Below are 25,683 nucleotides of genomic sequence, written 5' to 3' on the forward strand. Positions count from 1 at the left end.
ATTTATTCCTTATTATGTTTATCATTTCTCTCCCCACAAAAATATCAGGTCCAAGAGGCAGGATTGTTTGTCTCTTTCCTTCAGTGGTATAATGCTGTTGGCTATAATAGTGGCTAGCACATAGCATATATTCAATAATATTTGTTGAATAAAAGAATAAGTACATTGATAGGTTATTTTTATAATTACTACTGTCATTATATAAAAAAAACATTGATTATGAACCCTGTCATAAATTACAAGAAGTTCTTATATATTATTTGAAATCATTCTGGTGGATTTATTGGGGAAAAAAATACCTCAGCATATAAAAATGAAAGCATCAAATATATTATGGTAGTCTCCCCCCACCCTATTCTCCCTATGGTGTCTTCTTGACTAGATTCCATAATTTTTACAGCATCATCTGGTTGTTGGAATGATTTTATTCCAGTCTTTGAAACTCAGTCCTGTTTATCTTAAAACTTAGAAGTCAAGCCCGATTCAGTACTCTTCTTCCCCCAAACAGGCTTAACCTCTGGCTCCAATACTTTACTTGGAGAGCAAGAGAGTCTCATTCTAAACATGTGACCCCACCTTACCCTTTCTTTTAAGCACCAGACACTAGGAGGTTGGGCAGGACTAAGGAAGAATGAAAAAAGCTTAGGGCCCCGTATTCACCTAAGCAAGGCTACAGGACATTGGGTGTTTCTATTTTGTAGCTGACATTGACTAGCATCGGAGGCCCTCTGTGGAGCAGGCCAACAAATACTAGCTCTCTCTTGGCACACATGGGCTCTTCAGAGGGGCCTGCAGGGCTCGCATGCATAGCTCCCTGATATGGGAAGTCTGTTTCCCATTCATCTCTGCTGTCACCACACACACTTCAGCTTTGCCTGCAGGGAGTCCACCTTTCTGCTGGGGTCTGCTTGCCCACTGGACAGATTCTCAGGTAGGGTATCAGTGAGATAAACACAAACTACTAGTTTCTGCAGTGCTTTTTTTTTTTTTAATTGAAAAATGTTAAACTTTTTATTTTATTTTATTTTATTTTATTATTGTTTAAAGTATTGCATATGTTTCCTCTTTCCTCCTTCCCCGGCCACTCTCACCCCCCAGCATATGCCCCCACCTCCTCAGTGTCTGTGTCCATTGATAGAGTGTATGCTGTGCCCTAGAGGGTGTCCGAGTAAGGCCAGCCAGCTCACAATTAGCCATTATAATGATGGTGCCGATTGAAACTGAAAAATTATTCAGATAATTGTTATAATTCATGAGAAACAAATAATGCCTGTGTCAAATCCCATGTCTAATTATGTTTGATGATCTTTTTCCTTGGCCCATATTAGTTTGATGAGAGAGACCAAGACTAAACTCAAATTAGAAAAATAATCCTAATAATCCCAGGATTAACAGATATGTTGAGAACTGACAAAAAAGCATGCCCATCTTATCAGCTGGGACACTGGTTGACTAGCGCTGCAAACTGTAAGCGGATTTATTTCTAAACTGTCAGTTGTCTCCACACCTTAAACTCAGACTTCTATCTGTAAGCCTCTTCTCTAATCTCCAGGGACGTTCCTCCTGACTCTCCTTCCTCAAATAATCTACACATTATTAAATTTTGTCTATACTGTTATTTTAAGATAAGAAACAAATTTTAAAACTTCACACATTGGAACTAAACAGTATCTACTGAGGACTATGAAAAACCTGGCAAGGCCTCCCCGGGAAGCATGTAACACACCGAGGCACTTGCAATGTACACGTTTGTCATATGTGTGCGGCTGCTTGTTTAATTAATGCACCTCTGGAAATGCAAGAACGTTGAGATTTTGACATGCTTGTATATTCATTGGTTTTTTTTAAAGAGATGTGAAATACATCTTCACAGATTTTTTAATATTGAGGTTGAAATTTCTTATCAGATGAGAAATATAAATGTCAGTTTTGCCAAAAAAAAAGGTTAATTCATCCCATATGCCCCATACTGAATGCATATATGAAGCATTATATTCCAGACTTAACATGTAGCTTTGATACACTAATTAAGCTGTTGAAAATATATGTTTTGGATTGATGGTTATTTTCCTTTAAAATGTTAGCTTTAACATTAAATTTTAAAAGTTTTTATTTCATAAGTAATGCCCTATAAAAAACCACTTTGCTTACCACCATACTAATTTGATGTATTAATTAAAAAACAAAGTCAAACTAAATAAAGGGAATTTGATAGATACAGAAGACAGGGATTGAAGCCAACATTTTAGAGCAGCCCTGTCTATAGGGGCATTTCACAGACAATGCTGAGGCGCCTCATCCTGCACATACCCTGAAATAAATGTAAAATTGACAAATTATGTCCCATTTTGGTAGGAAGAATCTAAAACAATTTTGGAGAATAGTGTCATCTATTCAGTAGGCATTGTCAGATATATCATCTTTATTTAACATTTCCCACGTCAAGAACAAATTAATTCCTAACAGCCGAATTACTGACTGGGGCAATGCCTGTCAGGGGGCGTGCCAGAGACAGATACAATAGTTTCCTAAAGAGGCTGCTGGAACACCTGGCCTTTAGAAGATGCAGTCCCTGCAAATAATGAGTCTTAAGAATTCACCTCCCCCAGTAATTTGCATATATCAATAAACAAAACTCATTTGATGATGGCAGAGTATTTTATGTATTTTTAATATTAGAACATGAAATCAGGTTTATACAGAAAAAAATATACTGCCTTATAGTATGGCCACTATACAGATCTATAAATTGACTCTTTGATCTCCTTGAAAAAAAGCTGACATGAGATTTAAAGGATGTGTGTGTTGTTTCTCTCTTTGAACAGTAAGAGACACACCACCAATGAAATCAATAAACCAAAAAATAAAAGCAAAAAAAAAAAAGCCCTCTTCACAAATTTTGAGCATCATCTACAGCTTTATGTGGGGAGAGATACAGCCTCCATTCTTGAGTGATTCAGAGAGAGTCAAATGGTCCTGAGCTAAATTACAACCCTGAATGCATATTGGTGAAATGAGATGCTGATCCATTTGCACACTAATGTGCTATTTTTAAGTCATGCATCATAGCATCTTCAAAGAGGCCTGTCATAATTATGATGGATTAGACTGCAGAGTCAGTCCTAGATGCAGTAATTGTTTCACAGATGCTGCCGATGTGACTCGACTTCATAATAAATTACTTTCAGAGAGGTAGGAGAAGGAGCAAAATCAAATACCAAAGGAAAACTGCAGTGGCTAAACCCTGTTTTAGTCTTAGGAAACTTAAATGTTACCTACTAGTCAAAAGGCCAGTATTTTCCACTTAGATAAACATGCTTCATAAACGTATTCCTCTGACATAGAGGATGAAGGTTGATGTACTTGGCATTTTTAAAGTCCTCAATTCCTTTCTCAGTCTCCCTCATACATTATGAAAAATTATTCTGAAGCATTAGCTGAAATCATTGAGTGGTCATACTATACTATTGCATAAATGCTATTTAGATTGTACTAGAGACCCGATGCACAAAATTCATGCAAGGGGCTCCGCCCTCACAGCCCCAGCTTCATCCGGAAGGTCATCCGGAGGATGTCTGGAAGGTTGTTCAGCTGGCTGGTCTAATTAGCATATTACGCTTTTATTATTATAACTTTCCCGGTTATAATTTGACCTTTGGAATTTCCAAAATTATTGGTGGTATTTATAACTAATAGAACTACTACTCTTTTTGATTCCTTAGAAGGCCATACTTTAAGGGGAATATTAGACTTAGAATAAAAGGATAAACATACTTGATATGACTAGTAGGCTCTAAATTATAACATTTGAATTGTGACTTAATTAACATCTGTCATTGTGATAAGTAATTTCTAAAACTGCTTCTTTAGGCTTTAAAAAAAATGCTGAAGCTGGTTTTAGAATTTAAGTGTTACATTTTTTTCACTCTTAAAGTCTCTTTCCTTTTTTTTTTTAAAATATATTTTATTGATTTTTTACAGAGAGGAAGAGAGAGAGATAGAGAGTTAGAAACATCGATGAGAGAGAAACATCGATCAGCTGCCTCCTGCACATCTCCCACTGGGGATGTGCCCGCAACCCCAGGTACATGCCCTTGACCGGAATCGAACCTGGGACCTTTCAGTCCGCAGGCCGACGCTCTATCCACTGAGCCAAACCGGTTTTGGCAAGTCTCTTTCCTTTTTGGCAAATCTGTGAAGAAACCTCATGCTGTACCATGTAATCAAAACCCCTGAGCGCGCGTGTGTGTGTGTGTGTGTGTGTGTGAGTGTGTGTGTGCACCATTTAAATAATAAGCTACTTACTACATTTTACTTAGCAAAGATAACTGTTAGAGTAAAGCAGGCAAACACATGCCATAATTTTTCCTAGGTTAAGAGTTCAGTAAGTAGCCTTTGCCAGTGTGGTTCAGTTGGCTGGGTGTCATTCTGTGCATGGAAAGGTTTTGGTTTCACATCAATGTTTCTCTCTCCTTGTCCTTTCCACCCCTCTCTCAAAATCAGTAAAAATACTGGGGATCAAGCCTACACTCCAGGCATGTGCCCTGGCTGGGAATCAAACCGGGATCTCCTGGTTCAAAGGTCGACACTCAACCACTGAGCCACACCAACAGATTCAACTATTTCTTGACTAATGAACTGTGACTGTGTACTTCACACAAATGAACTGATGTGAGCTCCAATTCTCTCAATGACATTATCAATAGAGACTTATAAATTGTCCTCAAATATTTCATTAATTTAAAATTAATTTTAAAAAATCTTTACTGTTGAAGGTATTACATGTGTCCCCTTTTTTCTCCCATTGACCCCTTATTATCCGCCCCTGCCCTTTGCCCAAGGCCTTCACCACCCTATTGTCTGTTTCCCTGGCCTATGCATATATGCATAAAAGTTCTTTGGTGATCTCTTCCCACCCACCCACCCACCCCGCCTTCCCTCTGAATTCTACAGTCTATTCCATGCTTCCATGTCTCTGGATCTATTTGGTTCAACAGTTTATTTTGATCATTAGAGTCCACATATGAATGAGATCATGTCTTTCTCTGACTGGCTTATTTTGCTTAGCATAATACTCTCCAGATCCCTCCATGCTGTCTCAAAGGGTAAGAGATACTTCTTTTTTTACTGCTGCATAGTATTCCATGGTGTAAATGTACCACAGCTTTATTATCCACTCATCTAATGAAGGGCACTAGTGCTGTTTCCAGATCTTAGTTATTGTACATTGTGCTACTGTGAACATAGGGATGCATATATTATTTATTTATTTCATTTTTTATTAAATTTATTGGGGTGACATTGGTTAATAAGATTATGCATATTATTTCTGATTGGCATTTTGGGTTTCTCAGGATATATACCTAGGAGTGGGAGCACTGAGTCAAAGGCAGTTCCATATTTAATATTTTGAGGAAACTCCATACTGTTTTCCATAGTGGCTGCACCAGTCTGCATTCCCACCAGCAGTGTACTAGGCTTCCCTTTTCTCCACATCCTGGCCAGTATTTGTCATTTGTTGATTTGTTGATGGTAGCCATTCTGACAGGTGTAAGGTGATACCTCATTGTAGTTTAAATTTGGTGATCAGTGACTTTGAGCATTTTGTCATATGCATCTTGGCCTTTGTATGTCCACTTTCAAGAAGTGCCTATTTAGGTCCTTTACCAATTTTTTAATTGGATGGTTTGTCTTCCATTTGTAAAGTTGTATGAGTACCCTATATATTTGGAGACTAACCCCTTATCAGATGTATCATTGCCAAATATGTTCTCCCATAAAGTGGGCTCTCTTTTCATTTTGTTGATGGTTTCTTTTGCTGTGCAGAAGCTTTCTATTTTGATGTAGTCCCATTTGTTTATTTTGCCCTTAGTTTCCTTTGCCATTGGAGATGTATCTGCAAACATATTGCTACAAGAGATGTCTGAGATTTTGCTGCCTATGGTTTTGTCTAGGATTTTGATGGTTTCATGTTTTACATTTAAGTCTTTTATCCATTTTGACTTTATTCTTATGTTTGATGTAAGTTGGTGGTCTAGTCTCATTTTTTGCATGTGACCTGTCTGATATACCCAAAACCATTTATTGAAAAGACTGTCTTGACTCCATTGTATATTCTTGCCTCCTATGTAAAATATTAATTGAGCATAATGGCTTGGGTTGATTTCTGGGGTCTCTGTTCCATTGATCTATATGTCTATCCTTGTGCCAGTACCAAGCAATTTTGAGAATAGTGGCTTTGTAGTATAAGTTGATATCTGGTATTGTGATCCCTTCAACTTTGTTCTTCTTTGTCAAGATTGCTGCAGCTATTTGAGATCTTTTTTGGTTCCATATAAATTTTTGAAGTATTTGTTCTAGATCAAATATGCCATTGGTAATATAATAGGGATTGCACTGAATCTATAGATTGCTTTGGGTAGTGTGAACATTTTAGTGATATTAATTCTACCAATCCATGGACATGGTATATGCTTCCACTTGTTTTTATCTTCCTCTATCTCTTTTTCAACATCCTATAGTTTTCCGAGTACAAGTCTTTTACCTCCTTGCTTAAGTTTATTCCTAAGTATCTTAAATTTTTTGTTGCAATGGTTAATGGGATTGTTTCTTTAGTTCCTCTTTCTGAGAATTCATTATTGGTGTATAAAAATGCCATCAATTTCTGAGTGTTAATTTTGTATCCTGCTACATTGCTGAATTTGTTTACTAAATCTAGTAGTTTTTTTGGTGGAGTCTTTAGGGTTTTATATGGACAGTATCATGTCATCTGTGAATAATGAGAGTTTTACTTCCTCCTTTCCAATGCAAATGCCTTTTATGTTTTCTTCTTGTCTAATTGCTGTGGCTAGTACTTCCAGTACTATTTTGAATAAGTGTGGTGAAAGTGGACATCCCTGTCTTGTTCCATTCTTAGGGGAAATGGTTTTAGTTTTGCCCATGAGTATGATGTTGGCTGTAGTTTGTCATATATGGCTTTTATTATGTTGAGGTATGATCCCTCTATTCCCACTTTGTTGAGAGTTTTCATCAAAAATGGGTGTTGATTTTGTCGAATGCTTTTTCTAGGTCTATTGATATGATCATGTGATTTTTGTCTTTCAGTTTCTTTATGTGATGTATCATGTTTATTGGTTTGTGAATATTGTACCAGCCTTGCATTCCTGGAAGAAATCCCACTTGGTCATGTTGAATGAACTTTTTAATATATTGCTGGACCCGATTTGCTAATATTTTGTTGAGGAGTTTAGCATCTGTGTTCATCAGGGATATTGGCCTATAATTCTCTTTGTAGTGTCTTTATCTAACTTTGGAATTAGGATAACGCCAGCCTTATATTAAAAAAAAAAATCCTTGTAAGTGTTCCTTCCTCTTGAATTTTTTGGAACAGTTTGGAATAGTTAATTCTTCTTTGAATGTTTGGTAAAACTCCCCATGAAGCCGTCCGGATCAGGGCTTTTATTTACTGGGAGTTTTTTGATTACTGCTTCAATTTCCTCAATTATTATTGGCCTATTCAGGTTTTCTGATTCTTCCTGATTCAGTTTTGGAAGATTGTATTTTTCTAAGAATTTGACCATTTCATCCACATTGTCCAGCTTATTGGCATATAGTTGCTCATAATATTTTCTTACAAACCTTTGTATTATTGTGATGTCAGTTGTTACTTCACCGCATTTGTTTTCTGATTTTAATTACTTGGTTCCTCTCTCTTTGTTTCTTGATGAGTCTGGCTAAAGGTTTGTCAATCTTGTTTATCTTTTCAAAGAACCAGCTCTTGGTTTCAATAATCTTTTGTATTGTTTTTTAGTCTATATGTCATTTATTTCTGATTTCATCTTTATTATTTCCTTCCTTCTACTTACTCTGGTCTTTTCTTATTGTTCTCTTTCTAATTCTTTAAATTGTAGGATTAAATAGTTTATTATTAATTTTTCTTGTTTTTTGAGGTATGCCTGTAGTGCTATGAACTTCCCTTTTAGGACTGCTTTTGCTGTGTCCAATATATTTTGGGTTGTTGTGTGTTCATTTTCATTTTTTTCCTGGATTTTTTTGTTGTTTTTTTTTCCTTGATCTCATTATTGATAACCCATTCATTGTTTAATAACATGCTATTTAGCCTCCATGTGTTTGAATGTTTGAGTGTTTTTATTGTAGTTGATTTCTAATTTCATTCCATTGTGATCTGAAAAGCTGCTTGATATGATTTCAAGTTTCTTGAACTTGTAGAGACTTGTTTTGTGTCCTAACATATGATCTACCTTTGAGAATGGTCCATGTGCACTTGAGAAGAATGTATATTCTGCAGCTTTGGGGTGAAATGTTCTATAAATGTCAATTAAATCCATATGATCCAGTGTGACATTTAGAGTTACTGTTCCCTTGTTAATTTTGTCTGGAAGATCTAACCAGTCGGCAGGCTGTTAAAGTCCCCTACTATGACTGTATTGCTATCTCTCTCCCTTAAAGTCCTCCAGAAGTTATATATATATAAATATATATATATATATACTCCTATATTGGGTGTGTATATGTTTACCAGAGTTATAGTCTCTTGTTGGATCATTCCTTCTAATATTATGTAGTGACCTTTATTGTCTCTTGTGATGACCTTCATTTTGATGTCTTTTTTGTCAAATATGAGTATTACTATCCCAGCTTTCTTTTTATTTCCATTTGCATGGAAATATTTTTCTATCCCTTCACTTTCATCCTATGTGAAGGTGGGTCTCTTGTACACAGCATATATTTGGGTCATGTTTTCATATCCATTCAGCTACCTACCCTGTCTTTTGATTGGAGCATTTAATCCATTTGTATTTAAGGTTATTATTGATAGGTAATTATTTAGTGCCATTTTAATTCTTTGTACCTATGTTTCTCTCACTACATTTCTTCTTCTCATTACAAAAGTTCCTTTAGAATTTCTTGCAGTGCTGGTTTGGTGGTGATAAACTTCTTTAGCCATTTTTTTTTTTTTTTTGTCTTGGTCTCTGAGAAGCAAAAGCAATGTCACACAAAAATACGTATCTCTATATCAAAAAGTTACATTCATTAGGAAAACACTTGTTTAACTTTAGGAAAAGTTTTCTTTTCTCCCCCCTAAATTTGTAAAAATAACCTATCAACTCCATTTTCACTGATTAGCAGGTAGATATCTACAATAATTGGAATTTTTTATCTTATACATAAATTATTCAATATATAAGCTTGAAAAATACTTTGTATAAATAACTAATAATTACAGCATGAAAGCTTTTCTAATATTTCTGCAATGAGCAAAATGAACAGGTATCGTTTCTCTTTTTTATTAAAAATAATGCTTGTCAATGTCAGCATGAAAACAATAAGTCATTTAAAGAGTGCTGTGCAAGTGGGTTAGTGGATCATACAATATCCCGGGATATGTATACATACAAAGTGTGGTTTGGGACATATTGAAGTCAAAGAAAATAATTCTCTTTCTCCCTCTAAAAAGGCACTTGATTGGTTTAAAATTTCTGAATCAGATTCATAGGTTAATAACAAATAAGCTTCAAATAAAAAATTATCCTCATCCTAAAATGGAAAGGTTCATAATTTTTCTGCCCTCCCTGAGAAAGCTAAACATTTAACTTTCCATATCTAATAGTTGTGCTCACTAAAAGAATTGCTGTCACAGAATAGTTATGATAATTACTTTAAATGAGTATTTTTAAATGGCTATTGAGTTTAAAACTCCATGTTAAAATATATTCCATTGCCTGGCTGCTGTGGCTCAGTTGATTGAGCATCATTCCATGCACCAACAGGTTGCCAAGTGGATTTCTGATCAGGGTACATGCCCAGGTTGCAGGCTCCATCCCAATAGGGGCTGTGCAGAAGGCAGCCAACTCATCGATTCTTCTATCTCCCTCTTCCTCTCTCTCTCAAAAAAAAAAAAAAATTTCATTGAAAATCACCTTCATTTCTTCTTAGGAGCTAGTATGCTCATAAAAGATTTGCAAACTCCATCTGTTGTAATTCTGCTTTTGACATTTTAAGGAATGTCCAAATTATGTGGAATGGATCATAGTAGAGAATAAAAATGCTTAAAATATTTTATATCTAGAAAAATAGGACAATCTACATCGTATACAGAGCATGCAAATATCATATAGATCAGTGGTTCCCAGATTTATTTGGCCTACTGCTCCCTTTCCAGAAAAAATATTATTCAGCCCCTGGAAATTAATTTTTTTAAAATTTTAATAGCAGTTACTCATTGCCCCCAAATGCACCTGTGGCCATCACCGCCCCCCTGGATCGCTGCAGCGCCCAGCGGGGGGGCGGTAGCGCCCACTTTGGGAATCACTGATATAGATCATAACATAAATGTGGGGCGGGCTGGCAGCTGGTGAATTGATTTGCAGTTGTCAAAAGAAGACATATTTTATTATACTATTTGGAAAGCTAATTGATCTAATCTGGGCTTATTTCTATGCCCCTTAATTTTTGAAAAATGGTAGTACCTTGACTTTGGAGCATCCTCTCACATTTAATTTAAAAAATCAATTTTTATGATTCTAGAACCTAGAACTTTTTGTTAAGGTTATCGATGATTAAGAGTATTAGTCTAGCTTTGAGCTGTCCAATAAATTGCAGCATAAATCACATGTGGAATTTTAAAATTTTCAGTATGCACACTAAAATAAGTAAAAAGAAACTAGTGAAATTAATGATATTTTACTTAATATAGCCAAAATAATATACTGTATTTCAACATGTAATCAATAGTTTTTATTTTTATTAAATTTATTGGGGTGACATTGCTTTATAGGATCATATAGGTTTCAGGAGTAGATTCTTTGTTACAAAATCTATATATTTCACTGTGTGCCCACCACCCAAAGTCAAATGATAGTTTTAAAAATTGAGTTGTTGTTGTTTGTTTTTTGTTTGTTTGTTTGTTTGTTGTTGTTGTTTTTACCACACTAAGGTCTTTAAAATGCAGTGTGCGTTTACACTATAGTGCATCTCAATTTGGACTAACCACATTTTATTTCCTCAATAGCAATATGTGACTAGTGGCTATGCATTTATAGGCCATCTCTTAATTATTTAAAAGCAAGGAGATCTCTTCGAAATGAAGACATCCCTTGGCTCTGTTTTTTCTTTTCTTTTGTCCCGTAGGAATTATGTAATTTTATTTATTAATTAACTAGAGGCCCAGTGCACGAAACTTATGCACTGGTTGGGTCCCTAGCAGCTGCTGGCTGCCAGCTGCCAGCCGGGGCCTCCCTCCCTTCCCCCAGCCCGCCCCACCCCCCGGTTGAACTCCTGGACGACCTCCCGGTCAAGGGGATAATTTGCATACTACGCTTTTATTATATAGGATACACATGATTAAAAGTTACAGAGACAGCAAACAGTCCAAAGCAATCTTCCTCCCAGTGCTATTCGTCTAGCCTCCCCAGTCCTTTTCCTGGAGCCAAAATATTATTACCAGTTTGTTGTATATTCTCCCAGAGCTGACTTTATTTTTTATTTTTTTTTAATGTACATGTGTGGCATTCTTATACATACTGTTCTGCAGCTTGCTTCATTTCGTTTAATTAGTTGGAAATATTTCAATCTGAAAATATAGATTGTTTCCTTTTGCTATTGAAAAAGATTGTGCATACACCATTTAACATATATATGAGCATACTTGCTAGGTAAGTTCTTGAAACTAAAGGGTCAAAAAAAGTTCCTGTGATATTCTGTAGATGTTGCTAAATTGTCTTCCATTGTATTAGTATTAATTTTGACTCCCAAGAACCATACAAGAGAGTGGTCTGTTTCACTACATGCTAGTCAACATAGTGCATTATCAAACTTTTTTATCTTTTCCAATTAAAAAAAAAAAGGAATCTTGTTAGTTTTAATTTGTACTTATTTTTATTAGTGATGCTGCATGTTTTCTAAATATTTAAGAGCCATTTCATTTCATTTTCTGTGAACTCCATGTCCTTTGTTCATTTTTCTATTGGATGGTTGGGGCTCTTGTCATTTTCTATGAGTTCTATATATTAAGAAAAGTTTTATGTGACTTTTAACTTTGCTTATGGGCTTATTTTTGCATGCATACATTTTACTGAACTTTCTGGTATGTTATGCCTTTGAGATTTTGGGTCACAAATAACTTCGTCATTAGATAATTTTTAGACAGTTTTCTTAGACTGCTTTTTAAAAAAATATATATTTTATTGATTTTTTACAGAGAGGAGGGGAGAAGGATAGAGAGTTAGAAACATCGATGAGAGAGAAACATCGATCAGCTGCCTCCTGCACACCCCCCACTGGGGATGTGCCCGCAACCAAGGTATATGCCCTTGACCGGAATCGAACCTGGGACCCTTGAGTCCGCAGGCCAACACTCTATCCACTGAGCCAAACCAGTCAGGGCTAGACTGCTTTTAATTTAGGGGGTTCATATTCATATTTTAAATTCATCTAAAATTCATTTTCATATAGGGTATCAGGGATAGATTAAACTTTATCATTTTTTTCAGACGACTACCCAATTGTTTTAATATATTTATTTGAAATGTCATCATTACCTCAAACCATATTTCTTTTTTATCTATTTCTGGACATTTTATTTCATTGGCCTTAATAGCACTCTATCACCTTTCAATGTATAAGTACAAGCTGTTTTAAGTATGATAGCTTTACTTGCTTTTAAATATCTTTTAAAGTGGCTACTGCCCTGTTCAGGCTCTATTATGGTTCTTTTTCAGATTATTCCTGGCCATTCGATTTGTTTATTTTCCCACACTAACTTTAGAATCAGCTTCTTTCATTCCTCAAAACATTCTGCTAGCATTTTTATTTAGAGTACATTAAATGAATACATTAATTTGACAATATAAAAGACCATATACCTTTCTACTTGTTTTAAATTTTTATTCCAATAGATTTTCCATGTTTCTTGTGAAGTATACTTCTGGTGTTTTATATATATTTTTTTCTATTACTGTATTTTATTCCACTAACATTTCTGACTGGTTGTTGCTTTTGTATATCAAGGCTATTGATTTTTTTTCTTCAGCTACTTTACTGAATTCTGATCAATTCTAATAGTTTTTCAGTTGATTCTCTTGGTAGACCAGTGTACAATCCTATCATCTGCAAATAATGATAACTTTAGTGTTGTTTTCCAGTGTTAATATCTTATTTCTTCTTCTGTTTCATTTGTCTTGGTTAGTAAGCAATGTAAGCAATGGGGTTTTTAATAGCCCAGAGGCAAAGTAATCTTGATTTTTTTAAAAGTTTACATTCTTAAAATATATGTAATAAGAAAAACTGTGGGGAAAAAAGGAATAACTATATCATGAACAGGGCAGCATTTACTTTATCTAATGGATTATTTATGTATCTTAGTGCCCATTTCTTCCTTTTCTTTCTATCATTTGGACTTTGAAATCTCCATCAATATGGGTCTAAAACATGTTTGAATGAATGAATGAATGAATGAATGAATGAAGAAATAATCATAAGATGAGCACATTTATATCAATCTAGTGAAACTGATTGAATGCTTACTTTATACTAAGCACAAACATGAACAGAGTAGAGTATTTAAGGAGTTTAGAGTCCAGTAAGAAAGTAGAATACAACTGAGTATGGTATGTTTATTGTAGACCTTATGAAACATAATAGAAACAGTATAGAATTGGGAACGTTTAATCCTCTTGGAAAACAGAAAGAGGATTCCTAGGGAATGTGATAATCTGAGATAGTTTTAGAGGAATGTAGAAGAGTCTCTGGCAAATTGGCGGACTAAAAAGGCATTCTGGGCAGACAACAGTATCATAATACTTATAAGTTGTTGTTATAGTTGGACTATAAACCGTGAGAGGAAGTAGAAGGAGAGAAAAATAGAAACCTGCATATGAAAATCCATTTATATTAGGCAGGAATTCTCAATAGAAGTCGGCAGCCAGGACTGTAGAAGAAAACATAGATTCACCTAGAAAGGGCATTTTATAAACTACACTTTTCATCCCTGACTGATCTGCTGGGATGTAAACACTAAAGGCAGTGTGCCTTATCTTTCAGGTGTGTTTGAGTAAACGAGTTTGAGAACTACTAATGCAAGTAGTATAAAGCCAGTAAACCATGTTAAGAAGGCTATGACATCAGATTTGCATTTTAGAACCTTCTCTCTGAGAACTATTTGAAGGAGCCTTGGGGACTGGCGAGGACAGACTGGGCTACGAGAGAAACCCTTTAAAAAGCTACTGCAATGGGTAATGAGCCAAGATAATGTCAAGCTGGCTACCAAATGTCAGTGAAGAAAATTCAAGGAATATATAGAAAATAGAATTGATAGCTTAGCTAGTGATTTGCTATGTAAGGTGCTAGAGAAGATAGAAAGGAGGTAGGCTTTCTCCACTGTTCTCAGCATTGTGACATGAAGAATTATTTGGGAAAGAAGTGGTTAATATTTACTAATGCATATGATCTTCCCACATGAGCTGGTGATTTTGATCATCTTTATTCTCTGTGACCATAACTATGGCAATGGCAATTGCTGGGAGGACAAGAGTAATCCTTTTATTTTTAAATATATTTTATGATTTCAGAGAAGGAGGGAGAGGGAGAGAGAGAGAGAGAGAGAGAGAGAGAGAGAAACATCAATGATGAGAGAGAATCACTGATTGGCTGCCTCATGCATGCCCTCTACCAAGTATCAAGACTGCAGCCTGGGCAACCCAGGCATGTGCCCTGACCAGGAATTGAACCCTGACCTTCTGGTTTATAGGTCGATGCTCAATCACTGAGCCATGCTGGCCGGGCAAGAGTAATCAGCTACTGGTCTTCCATGAAAATGAGTATTACAATTTACTATGTCTAAGAATTCCAATACTATTAACGACATGCTAATTCTCTAAGATGCATTATTCAAGTCAGACATGTATTAATGCACTTTCATTTTTGTCTCTGTGCTCTTTAGAATTCACTCCGAGGGCAGCCTTGTGGATGGCCCCGAAGCAAGCCTGATGGAACAGGATAGAACCAACCATGTGGAGGGCAACAGACTAAGTCCATTCTTGACACCATCTCCTTCTCCTATCTGCCAGACAGAACCTCTGGCTATAAAGCTCCAGAATGGAAGCCCATTACCAGAGAGACCTTATCCAGAAGTGAATGGAGACACCAAGTGGCAATCTTTCAAAAGTCATTATGGAATACCCCATATGAAGGGCAGCCAGAATAGTCGTGTCAGCCCGGACTTTATACAAGAAGGCAGAGGGTATTCCCAGTGTTTGCAGAATGGAGGGATAAAACGCACAGTTAGTGAACCTTCTCTCTCTGGGCTCCATCAGAACAAGAAGTTGAAACAAGACCAAAAGGCCAATGGAGAAGGAAAGAACTTCGGGGAAAGACAAGAAAGAAATCCAGGCAAAGGCAGCAGTCAGCCAAATGTCTCCGATATGAATGACAAGAGAGAATCTGTGAGCTCTGTGGCCCCAGAAAATGCAGTTAAAGATACCACCAGTTTTTCAACACACAACTCGAGTGGGTCTGAAAATGCAGAGCATCAGATTCTGAATGAGCAGGAGGGCAAAGATGCTAACTACCATGACAAGAACATTGTATTACTTCTTAAAAACAAGTCAGTGCTAATGCCTAATGGTGCTACAGTTTCTGCCTCTTCCATGGAAAACACACATGGTGAACTCCTGGAAAAAACACTGTCTCAATATTACCCAGATTGTGTTTCCATTGCGGTGCAGAAAACCACATCTCACATACATGCCATTAACAGTCCGGCTATTAATGAGTTGTCCTGTGAGATCACTCACCCGTTGTATACCTCAGGGCAGACCAATTTCCCACAGACCTCGAACTCTGAGCTGCCTCCAGAGCCAGCTGCAGTCATGACTGAGGCCTGTGACGCTGATAATGTCAGTAAACCAGCTGCAATGCTAGGTACCTGTTCCTTTCAGAAACCAGAACAACAAAAACCAGTTTTTGAGATATGCCCATCTCCTGCAGAAAACGGTAACATCCAAGGAACCACAAAGCTAGTGGCTGGTGAAGAATTCTGTTCAGGTTCCAGCAGCATTTTGCAGGCTCCTGGTGGCAGCTCTGAACGGTATTTCAAGCAAAATGAAATGAATGGTGCTTACTTCAAGCAAACCTCAGTGTTCTCTAAGGATTCCTTTTCTGCCACTGTCACACCACCACCATCACAGTTGCTTTTGTCTCCTCCTCTTCCAGAGGTTCCTCAGCTTCCTTCAGAAGGAAAAAGCACTCTGAGCGATGGTGTTGTGGAAGAACACCATCCCTACCCCAACCAAAGTAATACAGCTCTTTTAAGGGAAGTGAAAATAGAGGGTGAACCGGAGGCACCACCATCCCAGAGTCCTAACCCACCTACACATGTATCCACCCCCTCTCTGACACTTCCAGAAAGGCTTCAGAATAATTGTGTTAACAAGAATGACATACGGACTCCAGGGACAATGACTGTTCCATTGTGTCCTGAGAAAACAAGACAAACACCAGAACATCCCAAGCATAACCCACCAATTCTTGGTAGCAGTGGAGAGCCACAGGACCACTGCCAGCAGCTGATGGGGCACAAAGAACAGGAGGTTCTGCAGGGTCAAGATAAGCAACAAACACTCGATCTTGTGCTCCCAACACAGCCCCATCTGAAACCAGGATGGATTGAATTGAAGGCCCCTCAATTTCCTCAAGCAGAATCCCATCTAAAATATAAAGCACCTCTGCGGTCAGTTCTTCAGTATCAGTCCAACTCCTCCAATCAAATGACCTCCCAACAGTACACTGGAAATTCCAACATGCCCGGGGGGCTCCCAGGGCAAGCTTGCACCCAGAAAATGATGCAGCCAGAGCAGAGGCCACAAAGGTACCAACTTGAGATGAATCATGGGCAGTCTCAAGGTACAGTGGACCAGCATCTCCAGTTCCAAAAACCCCCACTCCAGGTGCACTTCTCCAAGACAGACCCTTCCCCTGAAGCTCACACACAGTCACTGTGCACCCCTAGGTTTCATTTTCAACAGAGACCAGACTCCGAGTATAAGAAACTCATGCCCTCACCATTAAAGCAGCACTTGAATCAACAGGCTTCAGAGACGGAGCCCTTCTCAAACTCACATCTTTTGCAACATAAGTCTCATAATCAGGCAGCACAAACACAGACATCCCAGAATTCACATCTCCCTCAAAACCAGCAGCAACCGCAAAAATTACACATGGAGAATAAAGAACAAATGCCCCATACTTTTTCTCATCCCCAAGGCAACTGTGGTCAGCAAAGGGAAGGATCGTTCTTTAGTCAGATTAAAGTGGAAGAACGCTTTCATGATGAAAATCAATATTCAAAATCAAGTGAGTTTCAGACTCATAATACCCAAATGGGATTGGAGCACATACAGAATATGAACAGTAGAAATTCCCCTTATGGTCATATCTTGAAGTCAAATGCAAGCAAAGTACAGATTTCTTGTTCAAACAACATTCACCCAGCTTCAAAGAATACAGAACAGACTTTACATCCTGAACATTTTTCTGGAAACAAGACCCAAAACTTGCATCACATGCAATATTTTCCAAATAATGTGACCACAAAACAAGATGGTCTTCACAGGTGCTTTCAAGAACAAGGACAGAAGCCTCCACAGGCTTCCGTTCTGCAGGGATATAAAAGTAAAAACCAAGATTTGTCTGGCCAACAAGCTACACAACTCACTCAGCAAAGGTACCTGATGCACAACCAAGCAAACGCTTTCACTGTGCCTGAGCAAGGAGGAAGTCACATTCAGACCCCTCCCCAGAAGGACATTCAAAAGCACGCTGCTCTGAGATGGCACCTCTTACAGAAGCAAGAGCAGCAGCAAAACCAACAACCCCAAACTGAGTCTTGCCACAATCAGGCACACAGGCCAATTAAGGTTGAACCTGGATCCAAGCCCCATGCCTGTATGCACCCCAAGTCAGCACAGCCAGAAAACAAAATGTGGAAAAAGGTAACTAAGCAAGAGATTCCACCCCCGAGCTGTGATAATGTGCAGCAGAGGAGCATTCTTGAGACCATGGAGCAACACCTGAAGCAGTTCCAGGTCAAATCACTATTTGACCATAAGGCTCTTACTCTCAAATCACAGAAGCAAGTAAAAGTTGAAATGTCAGGGCCAGTCACAGTTTTATCTAGACATACCAGTGCTGCAGAACTCGATAGCCACACCCCAGCTTTAGAGCAGCAGGCAACTCCTTCAGAAAAGACACCAACCAAAAGAACAGCTGGTTCTGTTCTCAATAATTTTATAGAGTCACCTTCCAAATTACTAGATACGCCTATAAAAAATTTATTGGATACACCTGTCAAGACTCAATATGATTTCCCATCATGCAGATGTGTAGGTAAGTGCCAAAAATGTTCTGAGACATATGGTGTTTATCCAGAATTAGCAAATTCATCTTTAGATATGGGTCTTTCTTTTTCTTTTCCTTTTTTTCTTTCTTTTTTTTTTTTTTTTAGTCTGGCAGCAATTTTTAAAGGCTCATAAAAATCTGAAGCTTACATTTCTTGTCTTTGAATTACAAATGCTTGTGCTGTGCAAGAAAGAACTTCACTTACAGTTTTTTTTCAAAATATTAAAACAATTGTGCATGCTCATTTTTCTCTGTATTCAAACCTTTTAAAATATAAAGCTATCCTCTATAGAGTAATCAATCTATTTGTCTTTATAAATAATTTTTTGGAGAGACAGCTAGGCAGTAAAAACATCTATTAAAATGAGAAAAACAATTGTCATATGCAAACTAGTGTAGAAGCTTTTAATATTTTTTAATTTGGGGTTGAAGGTATTAGTTTTACAAGGCTAATTTCTATAAGGGAGAAATTATCTTCAGTCTTGTTGAGTTGGGGCAGTGGTTGGCAAACTGCGGCTTGCAAGCCACATGCGCGGCTCTTTGGCCCCTTGAGTGTGGCCACGAAGCTTCAATCGCACTGTACGTGTGCGCCCGCACGTGGTATTTTGTGGAAGAGCCACACTCAAGGGGCCTCAGTTTGCCGACCACTGAGTTGGGGGAAATTGTAATGCTTGAAGTTCTGAATATTCATGAAGTTGCCCTTTCTCCATTTATATACTTGAAATATTGTGTGATTTATATTCATTTTGATTCTATTTTCTCTTTAAAGTTTTATCTTTTTTATAGATATATGTAATTTCCTATTTTTGAAACAAACACCTTTTTGTTAAAATTCAAGATACATGACAGGTCTGTTGGAATAAGGAAACATTTTGCTGATGGATGCAGATTTTATACATATATGTGGATATCTTAGTCATAGCTATTCAGCTTGGGTACAGTAGAAGACATTTGAAAAAACATGTCAAAAACTAATGTGGCTAGTGGTCCACCCACCCCATGTTACTCCTCTTATGATGGGACACCCTGCATCTTATAGGCGATGAGGGAGGATGCCCACTGTCCCTTTGTGTGTGGTCAGGATTAGGTTGCCTCACTGGGCTAAGTGCCACACATGTCATAGATAATATTAGGTAAGTTATAACCACCTTCACTCCCTTCTCCCATCACCCCAACCCTTTTCTCCCCCACATCCCATCTTTGACAGGAGCCTCTTCCTTTTACCTGACCCACTCTCCAGTATTTTTTCACTTCAAAAATTGTTCTAAAGTATGTACTAATATGGGTCTGGAGTCAATGTTTTTAATTTCAAAACAGAGTGATAAAATGTTGTGGGGAGACAAGAGGAGAAAAAGGTATCTTGACAATAAACTGAGAAATCACCTAGGGGCAAGATAAGATAGGAAATTATATTCTAATCTTTCAACATCCAAGTAGCAGGCAGAATTCCAGTTAGCTATAAAAACTTTTTTTAGTGCACAAAACCAATTGTAGTTGATATTACATATAATATATTATAATCCCCACACTTTTTCTTGTTTGGTTCCATGCATTTGGTATAAAATAATTTCTTAGTCCATATCTGAAATATAATTTAATACATTTTTATCCAACAGCCAACATATGCATATACTTAATTATTTCACACATTTTCTAATAAATGACTCCCTTAATTTACTCATTTGGGGGAAAAAATGTGTAAAGTCACATTTAGGGCCCATAATGTGCAGTTGGGGGATAAGCTTTGTGGATGTAGCCTTTATATTTAGTATAATTGAGGTCTAAAATAATAATCTTCTATTATCTCAACAGAGCAAATTATTGAAAAAGATGAAGGTCCTTTTTATACCCATCTAGGAGCAGGTCCTAATGTGGCAGCTATTAGAGAAATCATGGAAGAAAGGTAATTAACGCAAAGGCACAGGGCAGAGTAACGTTTATCCTTTTGTATATGTCAGACTTTTTCCAGCTTACACACACACAAAGCAGTAAACAATCATAAATTGAGTAATTACTAGTAGGCTTAGCTATTCCAGGGTTGCCAATCCTACACACTGTGCTATTCACCAGGGAGTCACAATATTTGACAGGACCAAGAGTCTGCGAGCTGGCACAGGCTGCCCACTTTGACATGGGTGCCAGAAAACCCAGGCACGAGCAAGAATCATCCTGCTTGCCAGGCATAAGGGTGCTGGCACAAGCTGCAGAGAGAGGCCCCACTGTGGCTCTCCCACTGGGCGATAAAGTGTCAAAGAGGAAGAGGGGGGGACATATGGTTTAAGAGAGGAACCCGTTGAGTTAAATTCACCTAAAATTGTAAAGGTATAGTCCTCTCTAAGGAAGTTGTCCCCAGTCTGAGCAAAGGGCAAGTGTGATATACTGAATAGAAATAGAGACATTCTATTTATAGTTGCATTTTCTTTTTTTACTGTCAGTCACAGGTATGCAAGTACTTACCTGAATCTACAGTTACTCCTGCATGTAGAAGACTCTTAAGAGCGAGATACTCAATGCAGAGAGACATTCATATAGGTATCCACAGCTCTTGAGCTGTTACTATGCTAGGATGCCTTTTCTCTAAGAGGTAGGCAGTGTTATCATTGAAATACATTAGGAGACATTCTGGGCAGCAAGGACATACTTTGCATCATTCTTGCCCCATTTCCAAATTAGCATGTAGAAATTTACTAATCATTTCGTGCCCCCCTTTTTATTTATTAACAAGTAATAAGTAGTACCTTGGTCAGAAGGGAAAATATAATCAATTTCCAGAACTATCCTATATTCTCAGTATTGCTGGATACTAGCTATTTGCCAGCTTCCTTTTTAAAAATGTGAGAGTCTTTGAGGAACAGTTATAACTAAAATCTATTATGATTCCCTATGTTTAAAATAGCTAAATTTAGTTAAGGACAAAAATCAAATAGTATATATCTTAGAAGACTGAATTTAGCAAACTTAAAAAAGTCTTGTGCTTTGTGAAATTATGTCTAAAACTAAGTTTTCCCATTATTTTCACCTAACATAATTTTGAAATAGTTCATTACAATTATCAGTATATTCTTATACTGAAGAAAAACAAGGCTTAACGTCTATGATCTAGTTTGCTTGGCATAAACTTAAAAAAAAATGAACCATTTATTTCTCAGGATGTGGTAATAGAGTAAAATTACACTCAGATGTTCAATATTTTGGGTGTCTTTTAGGCCCATTTGCTAATTTTATGTGTGTGTGTGTTTCTGTGGATTTCTTTAAGGTTTGGACAGAAGGGTAAAGCTATTAGGATTGAAAGAGTCATCTATACTGGTAAAGAAGGCAAAAGTTCTCAGGGATGTCCTATTGCCAAATGGGTAAGTGTGACTTGACAGGGCTTTTGGTCTTCAGTTCTGGGCATTTTCATTCATTAAATTTAACCCTGAAAAAATTATGTTAACCCAGATCAAAGAGTTATTTATACCAGCTAAAAGGAATATTGCTTATATTTATTTTATCATGTGTTATCTCTTAAGAAAAAGGCAGATTAGTTTTATAATCATATGCTAACCATATTTAATTGAAAGAATTAAATGGTGTGGAGGAGGTCCATTCAAGTACCTGCTACAAGTATAATTCTTCCTTTAAATACCTTCACTTCATTTATGAAAACCTTGATCTTTATGAAAAAGACCTGCATGTCTTCCCTCTAGCTCTGGCTTTAATTCAGGGAGCATTGCCCCAACTCTGCTGGGTATACAGTAGTCAGCTAAACATTGAGCAGTTTTTCACCTCTCCCAGTTCTGACCCCAGGGTAAACCCCCACTTTGTACATGGGCTACAAAAGGCAAGTTGTAGGGGTGGTAAATGTTGCCCCGTGACCCAGACATGAGAAAATATGCATACATAAATCAATGCTGACATCTGCTGCAAGTGACCCTTGTCTTGTTTCGGTTGGGGTGGGGGGTGTTGGGGTGGAATGGTGACCCGCACAGGTGGTGCGCAGAAGCAGCAGCGAGGAGAAGCTACTGTGTTTGGTGCGGGAGCGAGCTGGCCATACCTGTGAGGCTGCAGTGATTGTGATTCTCATCCTGGTGTGGGAAGGCATCCCCCTGTCTCTGGCTGACAAACTCTACTCGGAGCTCACCGAGACGCTGAGGAAATACGGCACGCTCACCAACCGGCGGTGTGCCCTGAATGAAGAGTAAGTGAAGCCAGGGCCTCTTCTCTCTTTCCACGGATAGCAAAGCCTGATGGTTGTTTGGAGGAAAGAGAGTTGAACCTGCATTTTCACATTTATTAAATGGGGGTCAAAATGCCTGCTTCACAGTCATGCAATAGGAGGTTGTGTTTGCCAGCATGGACAGAGTGAGATTGATTTCATTAGTATTTTGTACCTTCAGATAACATAGCCTTTAGTTAGGACCAGCTTGCTAAGTGTCTGTACCCGCATGAACTCAATCGCACCATAAACTTGAAAATACTTGTCTATCTACTTGCTGCAAATGACAACTCGTTTGTGTGCCTGGCCATCACATTAGTAAGTATTGATTGACATCACTTGTAAGTGGCTGTACTTGGAACAAAAGACGTTTGCTGAGAAACTTTGGGATTCCCAGGTGAAGGACCGTAATTGTATACGTAGCAAACAAAACACAAGACCTGTAGTAGAAGTTATAGAGAACCAAGCCAATTTTGGCCTCCATTTAACCTAGTTCATTATTTCCACAATAGTAATCAAAATTGCTTCCATTTCTACTATGTCTAAATCTTCAAGAATTTAGTGTCCATAGGATATGCATTTTTTCCAGGAATATATAAATATTTGGAATAGAAGAACAGGGTTTGCACTTAAATATATTTAGCGCATCCAAGTGTTAGTATGTTTTTTTGTTTATATTCCTGTTTGTTTTCAACTCCCTCCACTTGCAGGAGAAATCTTTATTTTTTTTATTATTCCTCTCCTATGCCATTCCTGTATAACATTCAAAGACTATAGGATAATTCACTATGCTACACTGAAATCCTACCATACTTAGTTTACTTACAATTGATTCTAAAATAATTTTGATTTTGCGTTTCTTCCTTTAATCTCCTTTCCTCTGTACCCACCAAACTGCAAAATAGTTTACTGAGCTTATGCAAATACTATATTGCTCATTGCAACAACCCATTGCTAACCAAATTTTTTGTTGTTATTAGTCTAACTGGTATGGTATTACTAATTTTATCTTAAAATAGGTTCTCTCTCTGGGTCATGAGGGAGTGCAAATCAACTATAAATAATCTGCTTAAGAAAGTTTTTTTTTTTTGTACATGAAATTGTTGCTTGACTTTCTATGGTAGTTGTAATCCAAAAATGTCATGGTATGCACCTCACTGCCATAAATCTACATGTGGTGGAAGGTCAAAGTTGCTGATTTCAGAACACATGACTCAAACTTACAATGGACTGCTTTAGGTATAACATACTATTCAGCTTACCCCAACTTCCCTGTTCCTCGTTTAAAAATGTACTTTAGGTGCCTGGAATCAAAAAGGAAATGAAAGTTAAGGCACCTTGAGCTAATTGTTGGTGATAGCATTTTTCTCAGAAATTCATTAACACTGCCTTGTATTTTTAAAGCAGACTTCCTCCTAGACTTGATGGCTTGAACTTCTAAACCAGTGAAGAATTTGTTTAAATTTATTGAAGTATCATGCAACTATATTTGTAATTGATTTGAGCTTCATTAATATTATACATCTCTGGTATTTTTATATATTTAGTGCATCTAAGTGTTGTATATTTTGTTAAGGTTTGTCTTTAATTTCTATAAATGCCATTGCCTGAAGTGGAGTCAGACATTCTATCTGAAGAATTCTCCTAAAATGTGTTATTTTGCATTTGGAAACCAGAACAATAATAGGGCGAGGGTCTAAGAAAAAATATAATTGGTCTTAATAGGAGGTAATTACAAAATTATTAAAACATGCACTTCAAATAGTAAGACATTTTAAAGGCCAATCTGTAAACTTTTGCTTATCTTTGTTTAGTATTTCAAGGTGAAGATGAGTAACTATTTAGATGAAATGTTCACTTTGGGCTATTCTCCAAATAGTAATTCTCCAAAAAACTGTTTTTGAGAAACATGATTAAAATAGACTCTTCCCAACAGAGACTTCACTCAGATACACTTTATAAGTTTCTTCTACCCCATAAAATAAATTTTATGTTTGGCAGAAGTTAAAGTTATGATTCTTTGCCAAGAACATAGGATAATATCACATTGGAGCTGCTGACCCAGCTTATTGTTCGAAGCTGTGTGAGCCTTGTCGCTGAGTTCTTACAAATCCCAGTGCCCACAATGCCATCACCACCCACTGTGAGTCCAGGAAGGGACTCGGAGCGCTTTCAGTGGGACAGTCAGAAACGGACTTTTACATCCTCGGAGCCAAAGCAGCTGTTCCTCCTTTAAAGATTCCCCTTTGAGATTTCCGTTTTATGACTAAGCCTAACCAATACGTTTTTGGCAAGTTAGTGTTGTGGGAGTGTACCTGTCATCATAAGAAAGTCAAAGCCAGAAATGCTTTCTGCCAGGCTGGGTGATGTTAAACTTGTAAAGAAATTTGCTGTTACAGACTGGCAGCTGTCAGAGGGGAGGGAGTAAGGGGGATGGGCGAAAAAGGCGAAGGGATTCAGAAAACAAAACAAACCTCATAGACAGACAACAGTATGGCGATTATCAGAGGGAAATGGGGGTGGGAGGAGGGAGAAGAGGGTATGGGGGGTAAATGGTGGTGGAAGGAGAGTTGATTTGGGGTGGTGAACACACAATATACAGATGATGAATTACAGAATTATACACCTGAAACCTATATAATTTTATTAACCAGTGTCACCCCAATAAATTCAATTTTAAAAAAAAGTAACTGCAATTACAGAAATGTACATTAAATGGAGGTGTATAGTGTAACAAATCCCTATGGGCCCATCACACAGCTTCAATATTTATCACCGTTTTATCAACACCATTTCATATATTTTCACCACACAGCCTACTCCCATCCCCACCCCCCACTAGTGTTTTAAGGCAGAACACAGTTACCATATTCTCTCACCTATGTACATTGCAGCATTGCAGTGTGTATATCTAACAGATAACTTCTTTTACAAAGCCTAGTCACAGTGTCATATCAGTCACCTTAACATTTATGGTTTAATGTTCAGACCATGTTCAAATTCCTGAATTGGATCCTGTTTCCCTCCCAAAAAAATATTAAAAGTAAAAAGATACTGAGGAAAGATAAGTCCAC

The 25,683-nt window shown here is 37.4% G+C and overlaps 1 protein-coding gene across 5 annotated transcripts in view; it reads left to right on the top strand.

Moving 5' to 3' along the window:
* The window catches only part of TET2 (tet methylcytosine dioxygenase 2), a 123,567-nt gene that overhangs the window by 65,307 nt on the left and 32,577 nt on the right, over positions 1 to 25,683 (top strand). For 3 of the 5 annotated variants that reach the window (XM_070433241.1, XM_070433244.1, XM_070433245.1), the window contains exons 3-6: positions 14,960 to 18,402; positions 20,227 to 20,317; positions 21,671 to 21,764; positions 22,383 to 22,591. In XM_070433241.1, coding sequence (XP_070289342.1) covers positions 15,006 to 18,402; positions 20,227 to 20,317; positions 21,671 to 21,764; positions 22,383 to 22,591 — 3,791 coding nt within the window. In that variant the 5' untranslated portion in view covers positions 14,960 to 15,005. Of the gene's footprint in view, positions 1 to 14,959; positions 18,403 to 20,226; positions 20,318 to 21,670; positions 22,344 to 22,382; positions 22,592 to 25,683 lie in introns of those variants that run through there. The other 2 variants (XM_070433246.1, XM_070433248.1) reach the window with 2 other exon arrangements.

The sequence above is a fragment of the Myotis yumanensis genome, unplaced genomic scaffold (genome assembly GCF_028538775.1).
Source record: "Myotis yumanensis isolate MYYU_CA2020_CCGP unplaced genomic scaffold, mMyoYum1.0.hap1 SCAF_1, whole genome shotgun sequence".
In the NCBI taxonomy this organism is placed as follows: domain Eukaryota; kingdom Metazoa; phylum Chordata; class Mammalia; order Chiroptera; family Vespertilionidae; genus Myotis; species Myotis yumanensis.